Genomic DNA, 27,939 nt, shown 5'->3' with positions numbered 1-27,939 from the left:
CACAAAATAAAAATAGAAAGCAACATTCGGTTCAATTTTATATAGACTTATATTTTTCGCTGGCTGTAGCGCAAATGTATATGGATATAATGGTTCAATACCACTTTTTAAGCGGCGTTGTTCTAAATTGCCCCCCATATGCATCCTGGCCGTTTCACATTGGTTACGCACATTTCTCTCATATGCATGTGGGTTGGTAGATTTGTTGGGTTTTTTGTTTACTCAGATACTTGCGTTGGTTCAGTATAATGTATAAAAAAGGCTAAAAAGTAAAAAAGACACCTCAGAGCTAACTGTATGCGATTTATACAAAAAAAAAAAACGTTCGGGCTGCATTACGTACAAATGTATACCGTTAAACGACATTTTGGTAGAGGTGCTGGTTGCTTCCCAACCTATGGCAGAGTTGGTGGGTGGGAAGGAGTAATCCATTGCTACCAATATTTTTCGTTTCCTACCGTTTTCCCTTCTTGTCGCGCATTGTCCTCGCAAACGGTGTAGGAATATGCACACAACGCACACAGCACAATTACCCTGTTTGCTGGTGGTCTGCTTGTTTCTTTTCTCGTTCGATTTCTATCACTTGTTTTACACATATGGTCTTTTCTGTAAGTTCTCCACCAAATGCTTCACTCTGTGTTAGTGAATATACCTTCCGATTACATCTCTATTCCTGTTGTTGTTCCTATTTACAAACCACACTATTTAAAATGGTTCCTTTCAACTTTCTCACTCTCTTTCTATCGCTCTCTCTCTCTCTCTCTCTCTCTCTCTCATAACCTCTCTCTTTCTCTCACGCAACGGCACATGTTTTCCGTGTTTCCTCCCGTTTTTGGGAGTGGTAATTTTCACCCAGCCCGACATTTCCTACTATTTTCCACAGTATCACAGATTAATTGTCCTCGGTTAAGAAAGTTCTCGGAGCCTTTAAACAATACAGAAAATAAAATTGAAGAGTGTGCATTAGACGTTAATAAAAAAATCATGTTTGATCTAACTGGAGCGCTTTAAAAATGTAAAGGACTAGGTGGTGCTGGTGGTTAAGGTTGGTGGCGGAGGTGGTGCTGGTGGTGGTGGTGGTGTTCGAACACAACAAAAAAATCCCTATCGAATGATCTTCTTCATCCTCCTGTCTGTTTCCAATATGAACAATGATCGTTATGATGGTTGAGGTCATTCGGTGTCTCTACGTCTTAAGTAAACGTACGAACAAATCATGGTCGTAGTTACAGTTTTGGAATAATCTACGATCGTATAAGAATTGTATGCAGTTTGTGTAATCTCTTATTCCTCACTGAGGGAAAACCCAGACCTGTCAATATTAAACAAATTGTCCTTGCTTTCCGTACTTGGTTCAACATTTTGCAGTTTCACGAACTGTATTCACTTTATTGGGTTGTATCTGTACCTTTGGACGCGTGTATTCGTCGTCGACTAACAGCAAATTGTACGTACACAGTCCAGCACACAAATAGAGATGGAGACTGTGTTACCTGAGTTTAAATATGTGTGTCCTATGCGGAACTGGATATCTGCCACAGCTACGTTATTGATTACATTTGTTTTACAGTTTTTAACTCATGCCTTTCGTGCAGCACCCTACTACATTCGCATCGCAATGCTATCCTTCTAGGATTTCTCTGGATTGATAGTATCGTTGAAGAGCTGGTACGGCTTTAAATCTGCCATCCTCTTCCTTAAATCTGCCTTTCTAAGCTACTCACGACCGTGCTGTGCACGATCCTAGAAAAGTTATTATCCTAGTACAGCTAGTAGAATACACGCACACACAAACATACATACATCCTCTACGATCAACATCGACCCATGGAGAACGGCACGAGAAAATGCAACTTTCTAAGTCGGTGTGCTTCCATGCGCATGTGTGGGGTGGGGGTGTGTCTGTCCTAACATCCATTGATGATACCTTCCACCAGTTTTGCCTTCGTCTGCGAGTTGAGCCCGTTCACGGCCGATGCCTTCAGCAGCAAGCTGCCCCCACTGCCGCCCAGCGATCCGGGCGTGTAGTTCACGCTAATGCTGATCGGGTGCAGCGGCGGCATCTGGAGGAAGTTTTTGCTCAGCAGATCGATCCCGTTCAGGTAGGGCAGCAGAGTTTCGTAGTCCACGTTCAGCGGGATGTAGAAACCCTGCGTGTGGCAGGCAAAAATCGGCACCGGATGGTAGGAACTGGGATGGTGGTGATGTTGCTGCTGTTGCTGCTGGTGATGGTGATGTGCAAAGGCGGGAGTCGCCGTTGGTCCCAGCGCTACCACCGCACTTCCGATCGACGATAGCAGCTCGTGCTTGATCTCGGACGCGGGCAGTGGCGTCACCGAAGAGGAGGACGAAGACAATGACGCTGCCAACGGGTGGCCATTCCTAGCGAGCGCCAGCTTTTTCTCCAGCGGCACGCACTGCTCCGCCGCCCCTTGCTGCTGGTGATGGTGGTTGTGGTGGTGCGCTCCATTCTCCATCGGACCTGCGGCCGGCGATTCGGCCCCATTTCTGACAGGAGTGCTGGGCAGCTTTCGCTTCAGTGAGAGTGGCTCGTCCGTGGACGATGCCACGGTCGACGACTTCCCGGTCAGTGTGCTCGTGCTGGAGGACTTGGAATCGGCCCCGGACATGCTGCCACTGCTACCGTTGGTCAGTGGCGATGCGCGCAGCGAGTGCGGCTGCTGATGCATATGCTGATCCTCGTGCAGCGATACCGGGCTGCGATCGATATCGGTCCCGTGCCCATTTTCGTGCGTGTCCTGCGAAAACCGCTGCTGGATGTAGTTCTTGAACTTGTAGCTGTTGTGGCTGTGCTCGTGCTCCGGCGAAGCGTGCTCCGAGAACTTGCGCATGCGGATCGTGCGCAGGACGCTCTCGTGCTGGTTGATGTTGTTGTTCGTGTCTTGCTGCAGGCTGGCGCCGGTACCGTTCGGGCACAGCCGAGCCGGCGGGGACGGTGCGTCGTAGTCCTGCGTTGAGTGGTTGCTGGACGTGTCCAGATGGTGCTGCACGATGCTCGGCGCAGTCGAGGTAATGACGGCGGCCTGCGGCGGATTGTTGTTGCTGTGCGTGCTGCTACTCGTGCTCGTCGCACTGCGGAAGCTCAGATCCTTCACGTCGTGATGGTCGTTGCTGCTGTGCTCGAGATCCGACGGGCAGGTGAGTATTTCCCGCAGGTGGCCCAGCTGCCCGCCGGCAAGATAGATGGGGCTGCCACCGTTTGCCAGCTCCGTGCCGCACCGTGTCTTGCTTAATTCACCTGCGGAGCGAACAAAACAAACGGGTCACAACCAACGGACTATATCAAAACACTTACACACGCTTAAACACCTACCCTTCATAATCTCATTGCAGTGCTCCTTTAGGTGGGCGACCATGCGAAAGCACATCTCCTCGCCCCGCTCGCGCATCATAAACTTGGCCGCCTCGGCCAGACACTCGTTGTACCCGTGGCGATACTGCTCGGCGCAGGACGACTCCCGGCCGCACTCCTGGCTCTGCAGGTTCTTCAGGTGGCGTATGGCCATCTCGATGATTTCCGTCTTTTCCACCCGTCCCCGACCTTTGCGCATGTACTGCTGCGGAATGAGTCGCGAAAGATCGGCCAGGCAGGAGTTCATCCGATCTCGGCGCCGTTTCTCAATGATCCGGTGCGACAATGGATCTTGCTGCGGATGGAGAAATGGAACACGATAGACAGCATGGTTAGTGTGGTTGTTTTGATTTGGTTTGACATGATTTTGGATGGATGTTTTTTGTTGTTGTTTGCATGACAATTCTATACATAAATTGAATGCAACGATTCTAGAGATTCTAAAATGTATGTGTTTGCCAATCAGTTCATGCAATTCAATTCACGGAACTAGCAAGCCAGACGAATCAGAACTGTTGTTTTATGCGCTCGTTCAATCCCAAACGGTGTCTGAATGCATGTGCATGTTCGCCACCAAATCGTTATTCATTAATTCGATTGATTCCTCATGTCATGTCACGTGAAATGAAACGCTTGATTTCGTGCCACGGTACGAAGCAGTAGTTTGTTGTTTTACCAACAGGCAGGGAACGTGAGCGAACGGAACGCGGATGCAGTAATTAGTGCCGACTGTCCGACCGCAACGAGGTGTGACGCGGTGACATCGATTAAGGTTTGACGTGTTTCAATTGATAAGACAACGGTGTCGGATCCGGTGATGTATCGCTAGCATGAACGCTGGCTGACTGATAGCCGAGCTGTACTGCTCCGCGTGCCCCCATTACCATCGATACAGGCGATAGCGCCCGGTAATCAATGCTCCAAAAGACCTCGACTGGAATCTCGTGCCGAGCCGCGGGAGCTACTCTACCGATACTAAGGGATGGCAACAGCAGATAATCACGTGTCGTTTCTATTATTTCGTGCACGCTTCTCACGTTTCTAGATCAAGGAGGTTCAACAGCAACATCTATTTTAAGATTGATGCAGAGGGGGGAGAAGGGGATTAGCAGTGTCCTTCTTATTGAGTAGCTAAGTGAAGCCTTGACAAGATGAGCTCGGGGAATTCGATACGAACTTGGACAAGATATGGATATAGACTACGAATCTTGGTAGTAAACTATATTTAGTTTTTTGACTAATTTTGGAACTAGATAGAGTGCACTATAAACTCTCTAAACTCTGTATTTAAAATATCTTTATCTACACTATGTTCAAGATGCTACGCATTGCGGCGTAAAATGGGAATAAAATATGCTATAAAAGATTTAAAAAATACTGGTTGGTAATCCAAGTTGGAATAGAAGCGCGCCATACTAATCACCCTGATCGTAATATGATGAGCGGAAAATGGAACATAAATCTGTCTAGTCTCGCCTACCCGTGATGTTTTGCCCCGTCGTCCTGGTGGAAAATCGGCATCATCTTCGCTGTAGGTGGTATTGTTGGCGGAAAAGTTGAGCCCCGGCTCACCGCAATACGTGTATCCGGGCACACCAGCCTCACTGCAACGATCAAACAGAGTAATTTATGGTTAGCAAAGGCAGAAAAAAACTATTCAAATATAAAAAAGAATAAACTGAAGGTAGGTTTTATGGATTGATACCATGAATCGTGTGACTTTACAACTATTTTATATAGAATCAATTTTCTTATTTTCAATAGAAAATAATTCATTTTGCTTGTTTTATTCTTGTTCGTATGAAAAAGTCATAACGTTATTGCTCTATTGGTTTTTACTGCTTTCGTATGGCTAAAGCAACTTATTATATTGCCTCTCTCAAAGGTTAAAGTGTAGAACATCGCCACCCAGCACCACTTCCTACGTATTGGATGTTCTCCATCATTGCTCTGTTGACCACACATTAAAGTACATTGTTGCGCTGAGGAACACCCTTTGAAGGTCAACGTTGAAATTGAAGAGATATACCGCGTCGAAAGGAAGTCATCTCATCATTTTCCATACCGTCCCACATATAGTACAAAAATCATTACCATTATCCTTCTGAGGAGGCGACAACCTCTTCAAAACGTTGCTGCTTTTAGGAAGACGTAAAGGTTGGATAATATTTTAAACGTTTTATCGGTCCTTATAGAAATGCAGAGGTTCACTCATTATTCATTCTTTTTATTCAACCAGCAGGAGGACTACTGGTTGCTACCTTTAGATGGTTTTGTAGTTTAACGGAAATCGAGGTGATTTACATTACGCTACGACCATGCGCAAACCAGTCCTTGCCGAGCCTGGGGAAGCGGTGGAACCGGAAAGGCTTATGATCGGCAGGGGTTTATCAGGGGTCAGGTCGGGTAGGTTTATGATGATGCTAAGATAAGATCATAGGAAAGACAAAGAGCGTGACGAAGAGCACGGGTGGCTTCAATACTATACTCCCTTCGCTTCTTGCCCTGTGTGAGGATGAGTAATGCAGCAGGTTGCAGCGCTACGACACACCACCCACCTCGGTATCGTACCCATGTTGGCAAGCGTTGGAGCATCGGTTGCCCTAGCGGTTGATGACCCATCGGATAGGCAGCAGCGCACAAGCACTGCAACAATGTGTCCATTACGGCAGCAACTAGTCAGCAGTGCTGTTGAGCGCTCGCTGTCGCTAATAAAACCCACACTAATTAGCGCACGTTTTACCGACAAGCCGTATCGTGCCACCGATAACTTCTTCTGGACGTGGTGTGCTCCAGGCTGTTGGATCATGGGCAACCGTGTCAAGTGGGTTCTCCTGTATCGCTGCCAATGTTTTGAGCGCGATGTGATTAATGTGTGAGTGTGGTGATACTTGCCCATCGAAGCAGGTAATCTTTGGCTCCACACCCTGGCGCTGCACTCTTTGCTCGCAAACGCATTAGAAAAGTGTAAATTTCCAGCAGTTGTCGCGTTGTCCTGCCACAACGACTTGCATCGCCAACCGCCAGCCCTACCCTATGCCGTCCCACGACCGTCATCGATCCACGCGTGATACTGCCGCGTGAGCGCGCCTTGCGAGCGTGAGACTTCTAAAGCAGCAGACGTGCCACCGGGCCATCACATTATCAACAACGCGGGCAGCCATCATGCAGTCACTCGGTGACTCATGCACGAAGTCACACTTTCGACAGCATGAGATTGAAAACGGCTGTCGCTTCCTCTTCCCATCCCGCGTGCGCGGGCAGCATCCCACCGAACCAAAACAATAGGTCACAAGGACAGCTGGCTGGGCCGGCGAGCCGGAACACGTGAACACGCGCGTGCTCCAGTTAATGCGAATGCGTTCCCCGGCATCCTTTTGTGTGCTGGGCTGGCGGAGCATCGAAGCGCTCCCGGCTCGTCCCCGGGCACAACGCGTATGTTGATTGACTTCAACTTTGTTTGTTACGATTTGTTTTGCTCTCGCGCACTGGAAAACGTGAACCATTTCCAATTGTAATACGACCGGCTAAGAAACGGAGCGAAAACAGGGAGAGAACAGGAGGAGGGAGAAATAAATTATACAAACTTCCAAGACGGCACACAGCCCACGTGCTCAGACCGAACGCGCGCGCACACACTCTGGTGCGCTATCTAGTTGCGATTTAAATATATGCTCTGCCCGTTAAACGCGCCAAGCTTTGCTTCTGTTTGTGCCGTCGTCTGCGAGCCACGATAAAGGCCATGCTTCCGCGTGCGACACTGGGGTGTCCCTCGGGCTAATGCTAACCCCCAACCGTACACCCATTGGGTTCTATTGCTAGGCACCCATTTACATACACAAATTGTCACATGTTTCCGTGCGCCACGCACGGACCGGCGGAGAAATGCTGCACACACACACACATGTCCCGGTTACGTGTCCTCTGTGCGGCAATGGATGGAGCAATCGGGAGTGGTAGATCAGGAATTTTGGGGAAACGGTTCTCGTTTGCATTGCGCAACGTGCCAAAGGACACTACGTGACCGAGCACGGGCATTTGGCTAAGAGTGTGTGTGAGCAAATCAGCCCAGGCTCGGGTGGTCTAGAATGTGGTCAAAGTACACTGGCTGCCGCTGTCGACCAGGACCGTCCAGGATCTCACTTTTAAATTCATTCCAGATCATAGAAAGATTTCTAGCGATTTTACTTGTAAACGGTTTAACGGGGTTCCACATCACATGTTTTGTTTTTGCTGTGTAGCCCATATTTTTGGTGTTCTAGCCCACCGCACGGTGTTGTGGAATAAATTTCCCGCTTAACTGTGCGTCGAAATAAATTACACCCAGCGCCGTCGCATCAGCTCGTCTCGCTGTATTATTCCAACATTTGAAATGGATGGGAACAAACAACAGCGCTAGTATCGGTACGGACATCGGTTTGCTTAATTATTCAATTTTAAACAAGAAACACAACAAATAAGACTTTGAGGTACGCAATTGTAAGTTGTGTAAACGAAGTGTTTTAAACAACCGACTTGTAATGCCTAAACTCTTCATCTCTCAGAACTAAATCTCATCCAACGCTCCATTTCAATCAATATTGAGATCGTTTTACTGATATGCATCCACCGCATCTGTGCTTTGTTTATATAGAGAGTGAAAAATCACAGCTTGTACCACCCTTTGGACCTTCTTCTGTATTTGCTAAATTCATTAGTCAGCCATCAATGGCATCGTGGCAAACGCAATTCGTGCCGCTTGTAAAAAAATTAACACAAACATCCCTCTAGATTCGCTCGTGTCAGCATGCACTCGTTTCCCTTTTTTTGCGCGGCTGTTGATGCCATCCCCAAGCTGACAACGAAAAATAGAATCGCGAACGTGTTTCTTCGCAGGCTGCATACTGCCCCACGTTTCGATTGGGGCAGTTTGCGCGTTGGGGGAGGGCGCTTCGGATTTGGCAAAACACACCGCCAGTCCGCCAGTGCTGTTACCTTTTGCACGGGAGAGCATCGGCCTAATGACGCCGTTGCCAAAAAAATCCCCACAGAATGTGCTGTTGCACATATGTATACACACAACTTTTCTCATCTCGCTTCCTATGGCACGCATCTTAGCGAGGCTCAGAAACGTTGTATCGGGTGTTGTATACCATCCGGCGGTGGCGAACGGATACAGATCGTTTACGTTGTCCTGTTCGATGGGATATCATCACGTAGGGGATAGGAAAATAGGGAAGTATAAGGACAAGAGAAAGAGAGAAAGAGAAATGATGGTGCACATTGGGGGTGTTCTGCCTCGTGTGTGCTATTTTTAATCATTCAAAATTATGCACACATAGAGATTGAGAGAGAGAGAGAGAGAGCGAGTGAAAGAGTCGACGCGGTTAGGGGTGATGCCACCCGAACGAACACACTGCAGACAACACAAGAGTTGTAAAGTGTTGAGGAAAAAAAAGGCAAATGAAAACGAACTATTTGAGCAAATGCCAACAAACGTGACCAACGAGAGACACTCGTCAGCGGACCCTGCCTGCCGCCGCCATTCCTGGGCCATACCGAACGTGTGCGAGAGAGGCGCTGGCAAAACTGTAGCGACAGATCCCTCCCGCCGAAGCCCCTCGAGTTGCTCTGAATGTTGGCATTTCTTACACGAGAGCCAATGCGGGCCGTTGGCATCCACCAAAAGCTGGCGCTTCATCACATGTAGACGAGGAGCCGGGCTGTATCCCCAATGGGGAGAGGAACTGCGCTTATCTACGGTTTCACTAGAACAAACGACTAAAAAACTGTACTGAAATAGATTTATGCTATTATGTCGACATTAGCGCACATATGTTCACTAACTTTGGCACATTTTTTCAAATACAGAACTGCTGTCCTTTACCCAAGGATGGATAACGCCTAGAATTCTTCAAACGTGAGGCGACGTCCCCAGTAACAGCTACGTTTAATGCCGATTCAAGATTCCATTGCAGCGCCGGTCGGTAGCGATGGGAAGATGTTTGATGAGGCGCGGCCATGATCTAAAAATGGAACCGACACTTGGCGCACCCGTCACGTCTTGTGTGTGTATATATGTGTGTGTGCGTGAATTATTTTAAAGTATGTGTGTGTGTGTGTTTATGGCCACATACCGGAAGCTATTTTCTTTGCTAGCTATCTGTTGTTTAACTGCTCAGTTGTGACTATTTTAATTAGCCAACATTCTAATATTGCAATATCTATGAAATCCAATACATGTATTTGCACAAAAATATCACACACTCTTCTTCCCAGCGGGTCACCTTAACTGCCTTACAACATGGGTCCACCTCACGCAACGTCCCATGCGCGAGGATACAGAGCAAACGAAAAAGGCGCGTCACGGTACGGTTGTTAAAATTAAAAATATAACAAAAAAATTAGAGAAAAACAAACGACACGGTTTCGGAAATAGAAAGGGCGCGGCCGAAGCGTCTAGAACGATCGCAACAACAATCGACAAACGACATTGCTAGATTGTGCGTCGACTGGTGACTGATTCATTCATTATGTTTGCCCCTGACGTACGTAGGAATCGAACGTCCTGTTTTGTAAGTGTGTGTGGCCTGGGCACGTGATCGCACCAAAATTGTCCGTGGATGGTTGTGTTCGACGATCCGAACGAACGGTAAAACGCAAGTCCAAACGCTGTCTCAAAAACAACCTGTTGCTTTCAAGCGTAAAAAAAGCGCAGTAGGAAACTATTTCTTCCGCCTAAGGTGGGCAGTTCGTTTTCGTTTGTTTTTGCTTTAATTTTCCTCATTGAATTAAGACTCTTCAGTCAGCCGCTGCTGCTGCTGCTACGGGTTGCTCGCACACAGCTGTAAATACAGTTTTGTTAACGTCACCGTCCGCTTGTTCACCGGCCCATGGGGACGGATCCGGAAGTGGTCTCGCGAGAATAAATCCGCCTTCCTGCCATGTGCTGCAGAACGTCTCGGCACAATGGCCGGTCGTCGTCTTTCTTAGCGCCCTTTACCTTTACCCCCCTGCACTGTATTGCCCAAGGGAAGTTTTGCACGACACACACGGGATGGTAACGCGCTAGCTCTCGTAACGTGACTCCTGCTAGTTGCACTTCTTGCACTTGCATCCGCCAGCTCCGGGCTACGTACAACCTGGCCCACAGACAGAGAGGGAGAGATCGTGTGAATTTTCTCGCGAGTTGTACGTGCGTTGGTCTGAATGCGAAAAGGGAAGGAGGGGAAACCAATGGTGGGATGACAGCGATGCGACACGGGACGGGACGTGTGCACGTCAATAAACTCGTCGAAGGTTACCACCGCCAGCGAAGTGCATCACGGCAAGTGTCGCCGGTTGCGTTTGTCACGCGTACATACAACGACGGTGTGTGTGTGTGTGTGTACAGGTTTGTGTTTGTGTGCACTTTATGCAACTTGCTTTATTTGCGTTGAGCGTGGATGATCGGTCTGGTGCACTCTTTGTGTGTAATGCATTTCCTCCGAGGCATTGTCAAATTCATTATTTGTTTAATGTTTGCCACTACTCAATAATAATACTGTTAAGCAGTGGATAATAATCCATTTATGCTTCCTAATCATGTTTAAGCTGGTTTTGATGTGTTCCAAATGCTTTTTTCCTACACATTTTATATGCCAACACGGTGCAGACGGATAGTACAAATCCAACACTGCCCCACCCCAATTCGGCGTGTTCCTACGCGGAAGCGAACAGCAATCCGCACGGTGGCCGCGCGCTACACCATCACCACCGCAAGTGCGCACTCACGTGTCGGCTGCATCGCACCCAAGCGTGTGCAATGAGTCGTGCAGGCCCGGGGGAGCGAATGAGCAAAACAAAACCACCCAAAACACCCGCCGCGCGCCACGCACCACAAGCCATCCATTGCCGGCGGGCAGGTCCACCGGCCGTCTCCACCGTTCTGCGCGCGTTCTTTCTTTTTCCGCATTTACGAGCACGCCAGCAGCGCAGCAGCGCGCCTTTGTGCTGTTTGCGCTGTTTGCTGGTGTAGAATTCTTTCGATTCGTTCGTCAACACACCCACGTTCGCACAAACAAACACACACACACACACAGACCGGGGTGGGCCTACCGCATGGAACCGTCCGTGCGGCCACCACCCTCCGGAACGGCGCATAGTGGCCCCTCAATGTGTGCCATGGCGGCGTTTCGCTGTCGGGCAACAAGTGTTCGCTAAGGCGGTACCTCCCCATTAGACGGGTGTGTGTGTGTGTGTGTGTTTGTGTGCGTGCTGCGTTTGTGCTCTCTTCTGGCAGGCGTTCGAATGTTCGAGGGATTGGTGTACACACAAAAAACACCCCCTAACCATGCACACACACACACACAACAGCACGGAAAATAAATATCCGTCAGGCACAAACGTTGCTGCTGGCACGCCAACCCATTCCTGCACGTGATAGCGGCGTGGTGTGTCTGTTGGTGTTTCTCCCCCGTCCACCCCCCGTCCACCCTCTTCATCTTTTTTTCTGTTTAGCTTCTCAGTTTTGCTCGCCTCGTTCTCGTTTGAATGTGTCGCGTCGGATCTACCGACGTCATGCGCCGTTAAATTACATACACCATGCGGCCAATAAGCCGTCCGCGAGGAGAGCTAAGCTCGCGCGAGTGGGCCCTCACACACCCCCCCCCACCCCGCACCCCTCATCCTCTAGAGCTGGGACGATGATGGATCACGATTAACGCAGATCGGTGGCGTTGCATGCCGACGAAACAGCAGTCACCACTTGACTGACATGGCAGCACTGATGGCGCACGAATGGTGCCAGTTACCATTCCTTATAGGACATTTTGTGAGCGCAACTTTTACTTTACAAATGTTTGATTTGTGTACTTGAATGGATATTCTAAAATTTCAATTTATCTAATAAACTATTAGACAGCGTTTTCTTAATATTATCATTATTTTTCATCATTCGTTACAGCATACCTTAACCTTAACACCCTATTTCTGCGTCGGTTTAATCCAGCATTAAAAAATTATAACGAAATCAATTTAAAAATCTCTCTTTTTACAACTAATGAGTTTTGCAGGAATTGAATTTCAACAATAGAAAAACAGAGACAATCTTCAAGTGATTCGCGTGAGCATTGTTGGTCGCAAAACAAACCAATCTTGAAGAAAGTTGCAAACGCGCTCTGAGTTCAATTCCAATCCCAAATTGGGATGTCCTGTATGGAGCGCACCCACGACTCCAATCCGACTCCGACTATTGTTAGTTCGAATCCGACTCCGGCAAAATGGAACCACTAGATCCGCCCGGAGTCGGAGTCGTTCGGAGTCGCCCGGAGTCTAACGGAGTCTTCCGGAATCGTCCGGAGTCGTCCGGAGTCGCCGGAGTCGCCCGGAGTCGTTCGGAGTCGTCCGGAGTCGTTCGGAGTCGTCCGGAGTCGTTCGGAGTCGCCCGGAGTCGCCGGAGTCGGAGTCGTTCGGAGTCGTTCGGAGTCGTCGGAGTCATTCGTAGTCGTTCGACTCCAAACGACTCTGGACGACTTCGACTCCAGGCGACTCCGGGCGACTCCGGATGACTCCGGACGGCTCCGAACGACTCCGAACGACTCCGACTCCGGGCGATTCCGGACGACTCCGAACGACTCCGGACGACTCCGAGCCTTTTCGGACGATTCCGAACGACTCCGGATATTGCAGCGCGGACCTACCTTCCGGAGTCGATTCCGAATTTATCGGAGTCGGATCGGAGTCGACTCCGGATTTTTGCCAACTTTAACCATCACTAATCCCAATGCATACCCACTGTCTCCGTTATATTTGATGCAGCTGAAACGAAGCGAAAAAACTTCAATAACACTCACCGTACGAGCGAGCGCACCATTTCTAGCAAAGTTCTCACCACCGAACCGACACAAAGTTTGCCTGCCTGTGCATCCTAAGCGTGGCCACCATTTCCGCTCACTTAGACGCTCCAACCGCAAGCATCCCCCCCCCCCCCCCCCACTCCTGGCACTTGGCTGTGCGCAGTGCAGGCAAACAAGATATCATATTAATTTATTTATTTATTTACATTCTACCGAGCGCTACGAGCCCACAGATCGCTGATGGATTTCCTGTTTGTGCAAGCAACCCCGGCCCTCCCCCGCTTGGCGACAATGTTTGTTCGGGCCGGTAATCCCTTCGCGCTTTGCTTTGGATTTGCTATTTGCACGCCCGCAGCTCTCCTTTATCGACATAAATTAATCTCTCCCACCCTCCTTGCGGGCAAAAGTTGAAGAAGAAAAAAATTGCAACCGATTCCAACCCCGTTCAAACTTACGTGCCAAGCGGGCTGCAATTGCCAACCGTCCCTATTGCACGATTGCATTCCGTCACGAGCGCATTTCCGTGAGATGCAGTATGAGAGGGGGGAATTTGAGCACTTTTTCGAACCGGGCAAAGAATACTAACTGATCGAACAAGATGCCGAACGAACGGTTGGGAGTTTCTGTTTCTTTTTTATTCCTACACGGCAATGTTGTGAACCGGTTTGTTTTTGCTTTTTTCAACCATCGATCCTTAAAGAATGTAACAACCGAGCTGTAATGTACAAACAAACCATTTTTTGTTGCTGGAAACCAAAGCATTAAGTCGATCGATTGCCATTGAACAGCTGCATTAATGTGGCCTCAGAAGTTCATGCTTAGGACGTTTTCCAGAGTATAACAACAGGTGTGTAGACGAAACTGGAACCAAAAATGCGATGTTCTTGTTTGAATATATGCACTTTTAGATCATGTATTACCAACGACTCTAGCTTGTTTGCGTAGGTTTTTGGTACAAGCGAGGCTCGAAAAATTCTTCGCCCTAGGGCAGGTCCACTACAAGAACGAGTATTATTTATAGCCACACAGCGAGAACGCACATGCGGGCGCATGGACTTTGATGATCATATCAGTACTACACTTGCAGCATTGAAGCCACAGCTGAGCACATGCTTGTCCAAAGTCGAACGGCCCTCGTCGTCTTGACAGGCAGGAATGTGTACATGCAGTACGTGCAGGGAAGTAGTTAGCCTTCGACTTCCTTCCGACACTTGCGCTGCCGGTACCGGTTCTGCCGAGATCGGGAAAATTGAAACCATCGCCATCGCCATACCACATGGTTCAATTATACGCTAGCACTCTGTCTTTGATTGGTGGCAGGCACTGGAAAGATACAGCAGTGACGTTTCCAACCAGCTTACTTTCAATTCCTCCCAAACACTTGGCAGCTCGGTGTGGTGTATTTGTTTACAAATCATCTCACACCTGCCATCCCGAAGTGCTTTCGAATGAGCTAAATCAATTTGTCGATCTTCTAGAAGAGAGCATCGATGCACGTGTCTAGCTGATCGTGACGGGCTTATGAAGCTACGTCCACTTGTGGACACAACCATTTAGCAGCACTCCGCAGCCCCGGGCGAGTTTCCAAACATTCGTTCCGGCCACAACCTTGGAGCGCGAGAAAGAGACTAACGCACATGTGCAGCAGTCTGGTAGTGGATCTGCTTTTTTTTGGCACTAAAGACGATTACACAGGCGCTGCAAGGGAGTGGTGGAATGGAGGTAGTAAATATAGCACGGGTTCGAAGAAAATAAAACTCATCCCAACGCTAATCAATCTCCAATGCTCGGCTGGCCTCGTTCGAGTGTTGCTAAATAAAAGTGGCGAGCGATGGAAATACCAGCACCGTCATTGTGCGTGACTCTCGCCGCGTTACATTGCGAGGAAAGCAGCCGACGACAATGGTCCAAACGGAAAAAGAATGCTCACGTGATGCTACATTTGGGCGGGTGAGCTGACCACACGCCCCAACATTGCCCACCCCAGGCCCGGGGAATGGTAATTATGGCGAGCGAAAATATCTTTAGCAAGTATCCGCCCATCGCCGCGGAACGGGTGGCAGGGAGGCGGCAGTGTTTGTCCTTTCTGGCCAGTGTGCGATGTAAACATTTTAGCGCACCCCGAGGTGCCATGCAACAGCCACATGGTACATTCTTGGGTCATTTTCTTTTGACTTTTTTAGTCGGTCGGAAGGTTCTGGTTGGAGGACGGAAATAATTTTCCTGGACGATGGCTGCCAGGTGGAGGTTACCGTGTGTTTACTTTAACTCGAAACGCTGGCCCTCAATGCCTCAACGGTGGAAGGTTTTTCATACAAACTTGCACTCTTGGCTGAAGGTTGTCTTACTGGTGCTTGTTTTGGGAACTGACGCTAAGACATTGGGTTGTATACTTGCCTTCGAGGGAACAATGTTGATGAGTTTTCATAGAATCATAAAAAAGACTCCCTTAACTCTGATGATTATATAAAATTAACACTAGATAACTCCAGAAATGTTTCTCATGGAACTTTCTGATGGTATTATGTTTGACGTATTATTTTTTATTTAATAATTTAATTTTTGCCATCTATCGGTCATCGATCACTTCTTGAGAGAAAAAAACCTACCTTTAAAAACTGAGATCTAATAGCTAAGCGTGTGGTTTTATATTTTAACATCGTTTAAGGCACCAGATGTCAAAATAAATATGAAATTAAAATATCATTCCCCAACTGTCATTTTCCAACTATCAAATGTCATGTATCTTCTGTTGCACTACATTCTTGCACATTGTTACAAACAAACACATCCAAAACGTTTTTCATATTCTTCAGCCCTACTCAGGAGGATCTGACTGATCTACTTCCTTTCGTTGAACCGGATTGATCAGCATTAAAACGGATCGTGCAAAAAAAATACAACAACTAACTGACAACTAAATTTAACGGGTTGAATCATCAACTGCCAACCTTACCATGCCCAGTAACTGTGCTTCAAAATGAAGTTCAAGATCTAGCCAGTACGCACCGACCCGTCTCCGGTATTTGCCGGAGCACGGAATCAAGAAACAACTTACCCTCTTACAGCACCCGTCCCAACCCGCGCGAAGAAACCCCCGTCACCAAGCTTCGCCGGTCAACGTTTGCGATCGCGCGATGACGCCGTTGGATTGATTTTAAATGGCAAAAACGTGCGCCCGTGCCTGTTTGCGATCAGCCACCGTTGCCGTGTGCGCAGGTTGCGTCTCGTTCGAGTTGTCCCACGACCCCACTCTCCCCACGCCAGGTCGGGACGACCTGAGACTAACGTTCCGGGCGTGTATTAGCTTACAAAAGAGCTGCTTAAAGCTGTCCCTTCACTTCTCTCCCGGTGGAGGTGTCATGAGAAGTTCAAATCGTACTAGATTGTATATAGTTGGAGTGTTTTATAAACAATATACAGTAATTTTTTTTTTTGTTAAAAATAAATCTGGTCCATCATATCAGATTTATTACAAATCACGCTAAATTCCCCCCCGGGTCCTGTGAACACCAGACACTTATCAATCAGCGCCTTTGTCCATCCGCTAACGCAACTCACTCGTCAAGCGTGCGATCGTGCGAGCGCCAAACGAATGCGAACGCGGAAATTGATCACCGATCGGTCATACCGTTGTTGTCGTCGTGCCCGCGGTCGACAGACCAGCGGAATATAAAAAAAAAAAAAAAAAAAAAAAAAAAAAAAAAAACAGTAATACACGCACACACACCGCATCAAAACCTTACTATACCGGTTCGCCAACTGGTGTTATTCATGGTATGGGCCGTGGTATTTGTCGCACTCTGCGTCAACGTGTGACAGCGCGGGGTTGCCTTTTTTTGCCGCCGTCATCGCATGCATGCACATTCTTTGTTCTCCCACGGAGCAAAACAGCATAAACACAGCGCTCCCCCACCCGGTGCTTTGAGGGCAGCCAAACGCGCGTTGACCAGCATACGATGGTTTGCCGCGAGAACGCGAACGCTCAACCGATTTCCATAGAGGTGGTATGCGAAATTAAAATTCCGACCGCAAGATCGGATCGAAGCTTGCGTGGACGGGATGGTACCAACCGTTGACACGTAAAAACCTAAACAAATAGTAGCCGAAAGATATGATAAGAGTAAGCAGCAAGAAAAAAAAGAATACAAAAAATGATAGGCGAGACGAATTGAGCCAACCGAAGAAACCACCCCGTGTGCTGTGTGTGTGTTCGTGCGACACACTTGCGCGGCTCCATCGCGCGAAAGGCAAGACGGCAGCAACAGTGTTGCCAGTGCGCCACACAGTGATCATGTGGTATTTTGGGGATTTTTTTTTTTTAGTTGGTTGGTAGATGTTGCTCTTGCGTCTTCCTCTTGTCTTGAACTCCCTCACACTTCGCACCCCATACTTCCTGCCGAAAGTGTTGTTGAGCGGCTCGTGAGTCGCGCTAAAAATAGCCACGGCACGCATGACCAGCATCGTCGGGGCGGTGACCACGCGAAACATGTGCGGATTCAACGCAAACATATTAATCGACCAGTCTGTACGCACATAAAGTATATGTGTGTGTTTGATGGGTGTGTTTTTTGTTGCTCCTCCGCTAGATCTTCTTTATCTTTTCTTTTTAACGTGGTATGAGTAAAAAGTGTTTAAAAATCCAGCAACGACCGTTTGCACAACACGCAGAAAAAAAAGCTTTACAAAACGTGATCACTGGTCCGTAGCTAAATGGCAAGATGAGTTGCGAAGAGTTATTTTATCCACCATTCACTCGTACGTTAGATTGTTTTTGCGATGCGACACACATGTACCGTGGAGGTTTGGGTTAACTTATCTTCTTCGTGTTAACAGCGTTCAATCGAGCAATAACAGACGATAGAAATTTTGAACTATTTGTTTAATCGCCTCCAATAGGTGGATTCTCTAGCACACGTGTTTCGTCGTGCATGTGCCTCCATCGTTAGGAGTTTTAACAGCTGCTATGCACTGCGGTGATCTCATACCAATTTTCCATCGTATTATAAACATTGAACGTACTTTGTGACTCAGAAATAACCACCGCAAAGAGAGCTACAGAACTTAACAAAAATCCTTCTCAAAAAGAACGAAGTTCAAATTGCTTTAGCAACAACACCAAAAAAAGAGCAAACGCTTCAAGTCTGCTGCCGCAGCAACCTAATAGCAGTCTCCATCGCAACTGCGGAAGCATAATCGGCTTTTCCGGCGATTTTGCTTGTGTGTGTGTTGCTGTTGAACAGCGATAGGTTTTTGCTGTTTGCTGTTGTTGTTGTTGTGCGGCGTGCCAGTAACGGTTACGAGGTTACGGAGTTGAAGGCTGGAAAAACGTATGACCCAGACTATAATTTGCTGTCGGGAAAGCGGCGGCACAAACCCACCACACCGAGCGGACGCAGCGAGCCGCTCGCTCACACACACATGCCGATACACGTGACGGAAATTTTTTCACCTAACACCTCCCGCCTCCCGCCAAAGCCTGCGCCCACCGTGCACGAAGGGTTGAGGCGCGATCGGTTCACTTGGCAACAGGCAGCGGCAACGACAACAACCGGTCTAGTTGGAGGCTCTAGCGAGCGGATGGGGGTTGAGTGCGATCGGTTAGATAGAGGCACTAAATTGGTGCTGGATTGAAAAGTTCGTGTCGGGCGCTAATAGTGGCGGCATTTTCAGTGGCAGTCTACAAAAGCATTATTCATTTTAGAACTTTGATAGACTTAATTGAGTTAGACTCCTCAAAGGAGGACATTTTCATTAATTATTGAAAGTAGTCAATGATGCTAAGCACCATAGACGCAGTCTTTCGGAAAAATGTCTGGACGAAGAAAGACCCTGCATATTTGGGAATATTCCCATCAATTATGAGCTCTATTGATCAAGCACACTAAAGACAACGCGGCTATGGCTTGCATACTAGCAGGAAAAGAAAAAAACGATACTTCAAGTATTACTCCTGCAACCTAGCCATTTGCCAGCAATCAAACGCTTAGTATGGTTTACCAAGTAATAAAACATTAATAGCGATGTGTTGAACAGAAGTATTTATAACCCATCGGGAATAGCGTCACCGCGTTGGCATGTTATCGTTTACAGCCTAACACAGCGTGCCGCACTGACCAGCGAACAAGGATAAAGATAGCGGCAGCTTTCCTTTCTGCCCCGAGGATTCCAGGGAAACCCCCCACGGCATCGGGTTGGTAGGTTGTATTTTTAAAGCGGTGGAAAATAAACCACCCCCCGCACCTTGACGCGCAGCACATCGCGTGACGGAAACGTGACGCAAATAGTGTGCACACGAACGGCACGCGGCCCTAGCATCATGCCGTGCCGGATGTGTTTTATGCTGTGCGGCGCAGCCGTGGTAAGCTGACCGGCACTCGGGGGAAAAAACCATTTTCTTCCTCCATTTTGTGGAGCGAAAATGGTTCCAGCTGCTTTGCTAAAACAGTCCACCCTGACCCCTTTTTAATATAAGTCTGACAATTTGATAGTTAGCTAATTTACACCCGGGCGCAAAAAACAAGACAAATCCGTCATCGTTTCAAATATACGTTATCAAAATTTCTTGAAGCGCTTGTTTTTGTTTGTTGCGGGACAAAGTCACTACAAGCGCATTGCTAAAAATAAACGCACGCAAAATTATACATGATCATGATAAAAAAACAACTTGCTAAAAATGAGTTGCGCAAAACATGACTATAAATAAAGTGTCGTTGCGCTTGGAGTGCCAAGCCGATCGTTACGCCGATGCAGCCAACCACCTGAATCGAATGATGGTCAAACAAACAAATGTAACTTCTTCGCCACACTTGCAATGGCCAAAGCAATGGCGTATGTCACCAACGGTAGAAGGAAAAACAAAACATACTCGCCATCTTCGTCAGCATTGCTATCAGCGTTGACCTCTGTTGGCAGGCGGAAAGGAAACGGACTTTCCGTACCAGCTGGAAATGCGAGAGTTCTAGGAGATTCAACTGGTGCGCGAGTTTGGTTTCGGTTCGCAAATTCCATCATCGTACGACGACGACCGGGACCCCCACCGGTGCAGACCTCGGTGACCTTTGCCGTGCATGACGCAAAGATCGCGTCCCTTTCACAGGCGTAGCTGGGTCGTAATGTCATCTTCCATCCAGTCCAGTTCTCGGCGAACCAGAACCCCATCGGCTCGGATTCGGCGTCCAAAATAGGAATACACGCAAGCGCTAAGAAGCAGTTCGTGATAATGCTTGTCTACCTTTTTTATGCTTACTCATGTGATTTGGGGGGGGGAGTACGAGGAGTGCGGGAGAGGAGTACGAGCGAAGTAGAATTTGGTACACGACAATCACACAGTGGACAACACGCGCCATTTGTTTTGTTTTGTTTGATTTCGGTTGGCTGTTTGTGGCTGCGCGTTGTGCGATAAGTTTCGCATCGTAATGCTGTTGCTAAGCATCGTCGGCAACAACGCAGCTCGAAGCATTTCGGTTGCATCTCCGCATCCCGTCGAGTGACCAATAATTTTAGGAGCTTCTTTTTTTGTTGTTGTTGCTACTGACTGTCAAATTAAAGCTGCACGAAGGACGAAACGGTACGGTTCACCTCCGCGGTGACGAACTAATCGGAGCAGAAAGCACTATCTTGTGCAAAAATCGATTCCCGCTGTATTTACGATACACAACCGTGCGCAATGCGTTTACCAAGTGGTCATTCATGCAGTGGTTTTCCGTTGGTAGGACATTCTACGTTTACGCCATGTCGAAACCGGGCAGCAGCGGCAGCAAAACGTCGAGAGCATTCGACGAAAACAGATGAATAAATCTCACGCCATCCGAGCACCCAACCCATCTGTCCAACTGGCGCTCACTCTGCCCGAATCGAGTGTGTGTATGTGTGTGTGTTGGTCTGGCTGGCGCGGGACGAGGAATTTGGGTTTTTACGGTGAAGGGAAAACACAAATATACACATCCCACAATGTTCACCCTGCCCCGCCCACGCACTTTATGCTCGATCGGGCGCAAATGCGTGCAAAAATAGCATCCTGCTTTTAAATATAGCACATCATGTGTTGATCAAGATCAGCTACTTGTGCTTCGCACGGCTCAAGTCAGCTGTAGCTTGCCGAGCCGGATCATTGCTGCCACTTTAGAGCCGAGCGAAATCAATTTAAATGATGCGATATTTCTTTACATCTGAGGCGTTTCGGGAGCACTTGCAAATATATTGGTAAGTCGGTAAGGTCAGCGTCGTCTGCAATTAGCACGGATTTTGAAACATGAACCCAAAAGGAACGATTTTGCAACTGAACCACAACATTCCTCCAGGGATCGGTGCGGTGAACCAGATAAGCGACCAAGATATAAGCAAATCACACATATACACACTAAAACACAGTCAGCTCCGTACATTTCCGGTTGGTTCTTATCAGCGTATCAAAAGCATTGCATCAAAACAGTTCATCAGTTTAGTTTTCTTTTTTCTTTTTTTTTTTGTAAAACCCGCCCCAGACATATAACTCGCCCCGCGTTTATCGATTGATTGACGCGATTCGCGGCATTATCTAGCAACTGGAACACGTGAGACGGGGCGGCGAACCAGTCAGGGGTTTGCATGCTTTATCGCCAAAGCCTATTCGCCATTCTTTCTTGCTCGCTAGCAAGTGCTTCCCCTTTTTCACAATGATAAGCACCCGTAAGCGCGACGTTGCCTCACTCCGATGTCGTTCCCCCTCCCAAATAAATGTTTGATGCGTAAATGCGAAATTTCCTGCAACTACATTAGCACATCGGGCCAGGGCGTTGGAAAGGGTATTTTGCGACGTAGGATTTTCCTGTCCCAGCAGAGAGCTAACGGGACGCAGCACCCCCCAGTTTGCAACGTGTTGCCGCGCGTCCTACCACGGCCATATCAACGGGCGGGCTGACTCATGCGCGTTGATCACGTGATCGTGCGCGGGGTGTTAACGCGACGATGGCAGCAGGCAACAGCAACAAGCCAATTTGCTCTCGAGGAAGATCTCGCTCTGTCTGATTACGACGGAGAGGGGAGGGGGGGAGGTGTTGTTTGCCGTTCGCCACTGGCCTTTACTTGCCGGTTTGCGTGTGCCGTAATCAGCGGAATTGCGATGTGTGCCACGCACACAGTAGTCGCCGCCCTCGTGAACGGAACAACTGTATCCTTCGATTGGGCTTGAAGATGTTAGCCAGGTGATTCTGGAGTAGCGTTTCAATTTTGGTTTACCCTTCAGGAATTAGTTTCAGGAGTTTGCTCCGTTTCCAATGTTTGGCGCATTAAGTATCACGTTTATCGGTGACGATTGTGTCGATTTTATTTCAATGCTTCTTCCTCGTGAGGTTAAACACCTCAAAGATCTTTGTAATACGGTCAAGCCGCGTCACTCTAGAGGCTCTAGAGCTCTTAGAAATTACGCTTCGCAGCGACAGCCTCACACAATCTCTCGCTGTTGGACGTCAGTAGCTTTATGCACTCCACAACAGCTAGAGGATGTGCGGACCCGTAAACAAGTGCTACTCATTGCTCCATGATTGGACCCATCACACAGCAGGCACTCGACTCGGGCCGGGTCTGGATCACCTGACACAGCGCGGACGCCAGACAGGCGCTCCTCTCTTCCAGCGCACACGCACACAGCGCCACTTGTCTGGCACGGGACTTGGGGCCCGGCCGATGCACTGGGTGGCAGCGGCACATACGCCCTTTTGCCCGGACCAGTTAACACACACCAGACAGACATCGCACCCCCTCGATGGTGGGCCATCTTGTAAATGTATGTGTGCTGCTTCGTACCCGTGTGCCACACGTGATAACAATTTCTATCACAATTTGTTGGTGTCCATGTGTGTGTGTGTGTTTGTATGCTATTATGATGATTGAGGCGAGAAAGGCATGCATTGTTGTTGTTTCTTGGCTCTCTTTCTTCGCAACCTTTTTCACCCGCCCAGACGGTTAGCGAATGAACTCTTATCAGTGCCAGAAATAGCATCGTGGCAACAACAACCAGCAGCAGCCAACAACTTGTAGGCCAAGCTCTAGGTCTTTCCATCCCCATCACTGGACAGCCGATAAACTTGGACAACGGGGATTGAGGTTTTGCGTTTGCCAAGTTGTTGCATACCATTGTAAACATTGTAATTTCTTCTTTTCTTCCTTGCACAACATGCCGCATACGTCTCGTAGCTTCAAACCACAGATCAAACCGCATGTATTAACAACCCCAACAACTAGCATCGTTCATTTTACCAACCAAAGTCCTGAACCCAAATCCAGCTGAATTTCTGGCATTCCACTTGTGAAAGCCTACGTGACCGAACTGGACCACTATCGCGAGCGGAAATGGAGTTCGGGTGTACCAGGGCGACACCTGCACAGGGGTCAGCGGATCGCGGTTAGCGTTGTCCACGTTTCCGACGGCCCGTTCTGGCTTTGTGTGCGTTCGCTCGTCGGTTGCACGCACACCGAGACCCCGGACTGTTATCTACCACAACATACACCGAAACCGAACAACGACACAGACAGCTCCGTCCCATTATTGATAAGCCAGCCGCGGTAACTAGCCGCGAGTACCGATGACGAACACCCGGTTCTAAAGAGAGCTGGTGGACGAGGTACGTTTTGAGTAAGCTCTTTGAAGCAGTTTGCCAGAGTTTGCCACTCCAAGCCCTGCAAGACATCATCAGCTAGACGCATCAGCACAGGGTGGGCGAAAAGGCACAACAAAGAGCCTCATTTTGTTATCGACGGGCATCTCTCTATTTGTTTGCATTAGGACCACATTCCTCCGGGGCCACTTGAAGCCTGGGCCTGGGGGCGAGCGCTGGCTTAAACACCAAAGAGGAAGAAAAACCACCCGGCCAACAACCTGACGTCAGACGAGTCAAGAGGGCTTTTGCTCATCGGTTCACGGTACACGATTAGCACCTAGCAGGGTGGTGCTTTTTGCTGTTGATTTTGCAAACAGGGAAGTGGACGAGGCCATCGGTGTGTCGTCGGTGGTCGGTCGGTACTGTTAAATCCCTTCTCCACATACACGTGACCACTTGTCGCGCTTTCGGGAAGGGTATAGGGATTGTTGCCTGCTGAACCACAAATAAGTCATCAATAACGTCGTCAACAACTGATGTACTTGCTAAACACGAAACGTTTTAATGCCCTGTATATGAAGGTACAGGTAGGCCACTGAGTTTGTTCTAAATTTCATGCTAATTAAGCAACCAATGATTAAGCACTACGGCCCGAGTCGTTCGTTCTGAATAAAAAAACCAATGCTTGTTTAAATTCTTGCTTTTTTCTGGCGTATCTATGTGTGGCTGGGTGCGCACAAGTATCGAACTTTCCCAGTTCTCCATTAACAATGTAGAACTAATGCACGGTTCGCGATAAAACGTCTTCGGTTAGCTGGTTCGCGCAGTTTAAAATCGAGTATCAAATCGATAAAAATACAACGCACACCGTAAGCGCACCAACGGAACACATGGGACGCGCGACACGCCACGGGACGCTTGTTGAGGTGCGGTGCGTCGGCTCTGTGTCAGCACATTCGATCCTCGCGGCACAAAACCGGTCCAATGTTCAAACGGGCCAGCAAACCATACTCGCGTCCGGTCCCGTCTCGCCTCCCTCTTATGGTAAGGGAGCAACCTTGACAGAGGTCAAGAATTTATCATGCAACGGACCCCCGGACCGGACGGGCGAGCTTCTTCGATATGCTGCGCGCTATTTATTTAGTACACGAACCGCACTTCCCGCACATTGCTCCGCAGCGCTCGCTAGACACGGCCGAGGCGCCAGTCGGACCTCGCAGCATCGCGCTGTGACTTCTTGTCTTGTCTATCCCGCAACAGATCATCCGCAGCAGCAGCCCTCGGCGAGTGTGTGTGTGTGACTTACCTCTCGTATTTCAAAGAATGCGGTGCATGACCATTCGCTGCTTCCCAGTACGCTTCCATGGTGCTCTTGGGTTCCGCTTTGCGCTGCAACTTCTCGAACGTTACGAGTACGGGAAAAGTGATCGCACTTGCTGCCACCAACTTAGCACCGCACTTTTCGCACCTTGATCGCACGCCCTGGTACTATGCTGCTTTTGTTCTTTTTTTGGCTAGATTTCTGTTCTGTTTATGTAAAGTTCACGCTTTACTGGAAAGGTCCGCTGGCACAGCTGTTGGCCAACACCACCTCAGACGTCCGTTTGTTTGTTTGTTGTTTTCACGAAAACTTCAGAACAGCTTGGGACACTTGCTTCTACTTGCGTGTATTGCCCGCTACCTCAAAACCAGAGACCGTCTCTAGGCGTATTGCGACTCGAAGTCACTCGTCGGGTCGGTACAGGCGCGTACTGGCGGAATCCTGAACTACACTGAACGAGTGCTGAACGAGGGCTAGGAGGCAATCGCTTCAGGTTCTAAACAGGGCGGTGGTGGCCGGAGTCAGCTTCTACGGGCTTTCACGGATGCTGCTGGACCGGGTGATAGTGCGAGCGATACAGACAAACGGGTCGTGCGGTGTTTTCCTCGTGCCGGACCGTCCCTCTATGATGTACCAGACGGAGCAGAAGTGCGTGTAGCGCGGTTTGCGGAAAAACGAACGGACACGTTTGTTGTTATCGAGCAGGAGCGTATTCTTCCCGGTCGCTGCCGCTTTACACATGAAATCCGTTGTGGAGGGTACGGTCGGAATGGAAAATGGAAGAAAAATGGAAAGTGTTGCGTGGCGGTACACGCAGCTGTGTCCAGTTGGGGTGGGAGAGTGTTCTCTCTTTCTCTCTAGGGAAAACTAGCACGTGCGTCTCACACGAGCCTTTTCTGCTGTACACACAAGGGTGAGCTTTTCCTTTGATTTGACCTTTACTCCACTTCCTGTTGCCCACACTCTCTCTCACACACACAGCCTCTCGCGCAATTGAACAGTCGCTTCTACTTGATTATGTACTTAACACTGGAATTCACGAAGAACTTATACATGAAGACGGTTTTCGGGGACGTTGAGTCGATCGCTAAAAAGGATTGGGTCAGCGTTGCCTTCCCTTCTGCCTTTTGAGTGACTCTTTCTCGCTCTCACTTTCGCTCACGCCTACCCAACCGGAACTTCCTGTCCAGCACAGGACTTCACAGGTGGGTCCGGTATTTCACTGATTTTTCACCAACTATGGCGACACTGGCTATGTTCCTCGCTCTAAACTGGCGGCTCTTTTTGATTGATTTTCTGCTATTTACTCTCCCGCGAAAAACGCTTCCTGGCACTGTACGGCAACCACACAAATGAACAAACTTGCACACACAAACACAGACACACATACACTACCACAGAATCGTCTGGCTTCTTGCTGATCGGACGAAAATAGACTCTCACTTGCCGACACGTGTGATTGCTTCCCTTTTTTGCTTTAAATCAATAATCACATCCACATGGAATGGTACACTTTTAGCTCCCCTCCAGCTCTCCCGTACTCGTGGTGCGCTACTGTGCAAGTTTTAGAACTCAATTGCTGCCTCCGAAAAAAACTTCCAAATGCACTTTCGTCGAGATCTGCGATACAGGAATTGTAGCTTGCACCAAATGCCTACACACCACACTCGTTTAGACGCACACTGCACACATTTAGATACGGCTGGTCTTCAACACATACTCTCACTGCTATTTTTTTTTTAATTTTCAACAAAACACCCACACGCCTTACTTTCAGTACACTGATTTGATCATTAGACAGACTTGCACTGATGATGCATCTGCAGCACAAAAACACACCGGCAAAGCGGCCTGTAAGCGAAACGGTTGCAGGGTATTTTTCCTCTTCACTCAGCGCACATTACACACATCGGACATCCGGCCAACTATCTGCGGTGAAGGCACAGGGAACGGCAAAGACAGAATCGCTACTAGCGGTCGCGGACTGGTCAGTGGAAGTTTTGCTGCGCACACCACGTGTACTACGCCAGAAGCTGCGGATGAATGTCGAAAAGAGGCGGGCGCTCGCGACTGTCATTGTTAAAATACTCTCCACCCGCACACACACACACGTAAATACGCAAGCGCTTACACAGCCCAGCGTGAGTACACGTTTGCTCCATCGCTCTCTCGCTCGCTCATTAGCTATTTCCGCCACACGGCTGATGCGTATACAGCGATGTAAAGAATGCGAGAAGGAATTCCGCTCTCACTCTCGCTCCCGCTCGGTTGCAGGGTTAGTAGATCGAATGTATGATAGTTTGTAATGACCAATTTAAATTTCATTAATTTATTTATGTATTTATTTTTATTAGAACTTTGAGCTGAACACTTAATGTTTAACGTACAACTTTTTATTATCTCGATTGACAATGCAACACAACATAGGTTTTCTGTAAATTTTGATTTATGATTATTTCCGTTTGATAAACGAGACATACATATTTTTAGAATATGTTAAACATCATGTTATTTTATTCTCTACATTAAAATGAAAAAAATGTTTACAACAACATAATTTGGTGCATTTCCCATGGGATTCAATGAATATACTATGAATACAATACTATGAATTTATTGCCGTTTATTTAGAGGTTTTAGTTATGCTATAAGAAATTTTTCCAGTGATGAGTGTCGGGGGCCCTGAGTGGTAAGAAGAGTTGAAGCCCCGCTGTACATGGTGTGCGGGGTGGAGGGTATTGAGACGATCCTCCAAATCTCTCCCAAATCGACGGGGCCCCTGTCAGCCGTTCAGTTCGCCCTCTGTTAAACTCATACCTACCTTTATCTTCATGCCAAGAATAATAAATC

General features: G+C 48.3%; 1 protein-coding gene and 1 long non-coding RNA gene across 2 annotated transcripts; one reads left to right on the top strand and one right to left on the bottom strand.

Annotated features, from left to right (window-relative positions):
- Window positions 1-30: 30 nt before the first annotated feature.
- LOC120953806 (transcription factor cwo) lies at window positions 31-27,161 on the bottom strand. The gene is made up of 4 exons (XM_040374069.2): window positions 25,075-27,161; window positions 4,854-4,977; window positions 3,335-3,668; window positions 31-3,259 (listed from the first exon to the last, which is right to left on the bottom strand). Exons 1-4 carry the CDS (start codon window positions 25,131-25,133, stop codon window positions 1,908-1,910), a joined length of 1,869 nt encoding a protein of 622 aa, XP_040230003.2. The 5' UTR covers window positions 25,134-27,161; the 3' UTR covers window positions 31-1,907.
- On the top strand, window positions 23,483-25,163 carry LOC120953807 (uncharacterized). The gene is made up of 2 exons (XR_005751411.2): window positions 23,483-23,792; window positions 23,954-25,163. It is a non-coding gene; the product is annotated as an uncharacterized LOC120953807 (long non-coding RNA).
- Window positions 27,162-27,939: the final 778 nt, after the last annotated feature.

The sequence above is a fragment of the Anopheles coluzzii genome, chromosome 2, assembly GCF_943734685.1.
Source record: "Anopheles coluzzii chromosome 2, AcolN3, whole genome shotgun sequence".
Taxonomy (NCBI): Eukaryota; Metazoa; Arthropoda; class Insecta; order Diptera; family Culicidae; genus Anopheles; species Anopheles coluzzii.
Note: the sequence above shows the minus strand (reverse complement) of the source record. Positions and strands in the feature narration are given on the sequence as shown.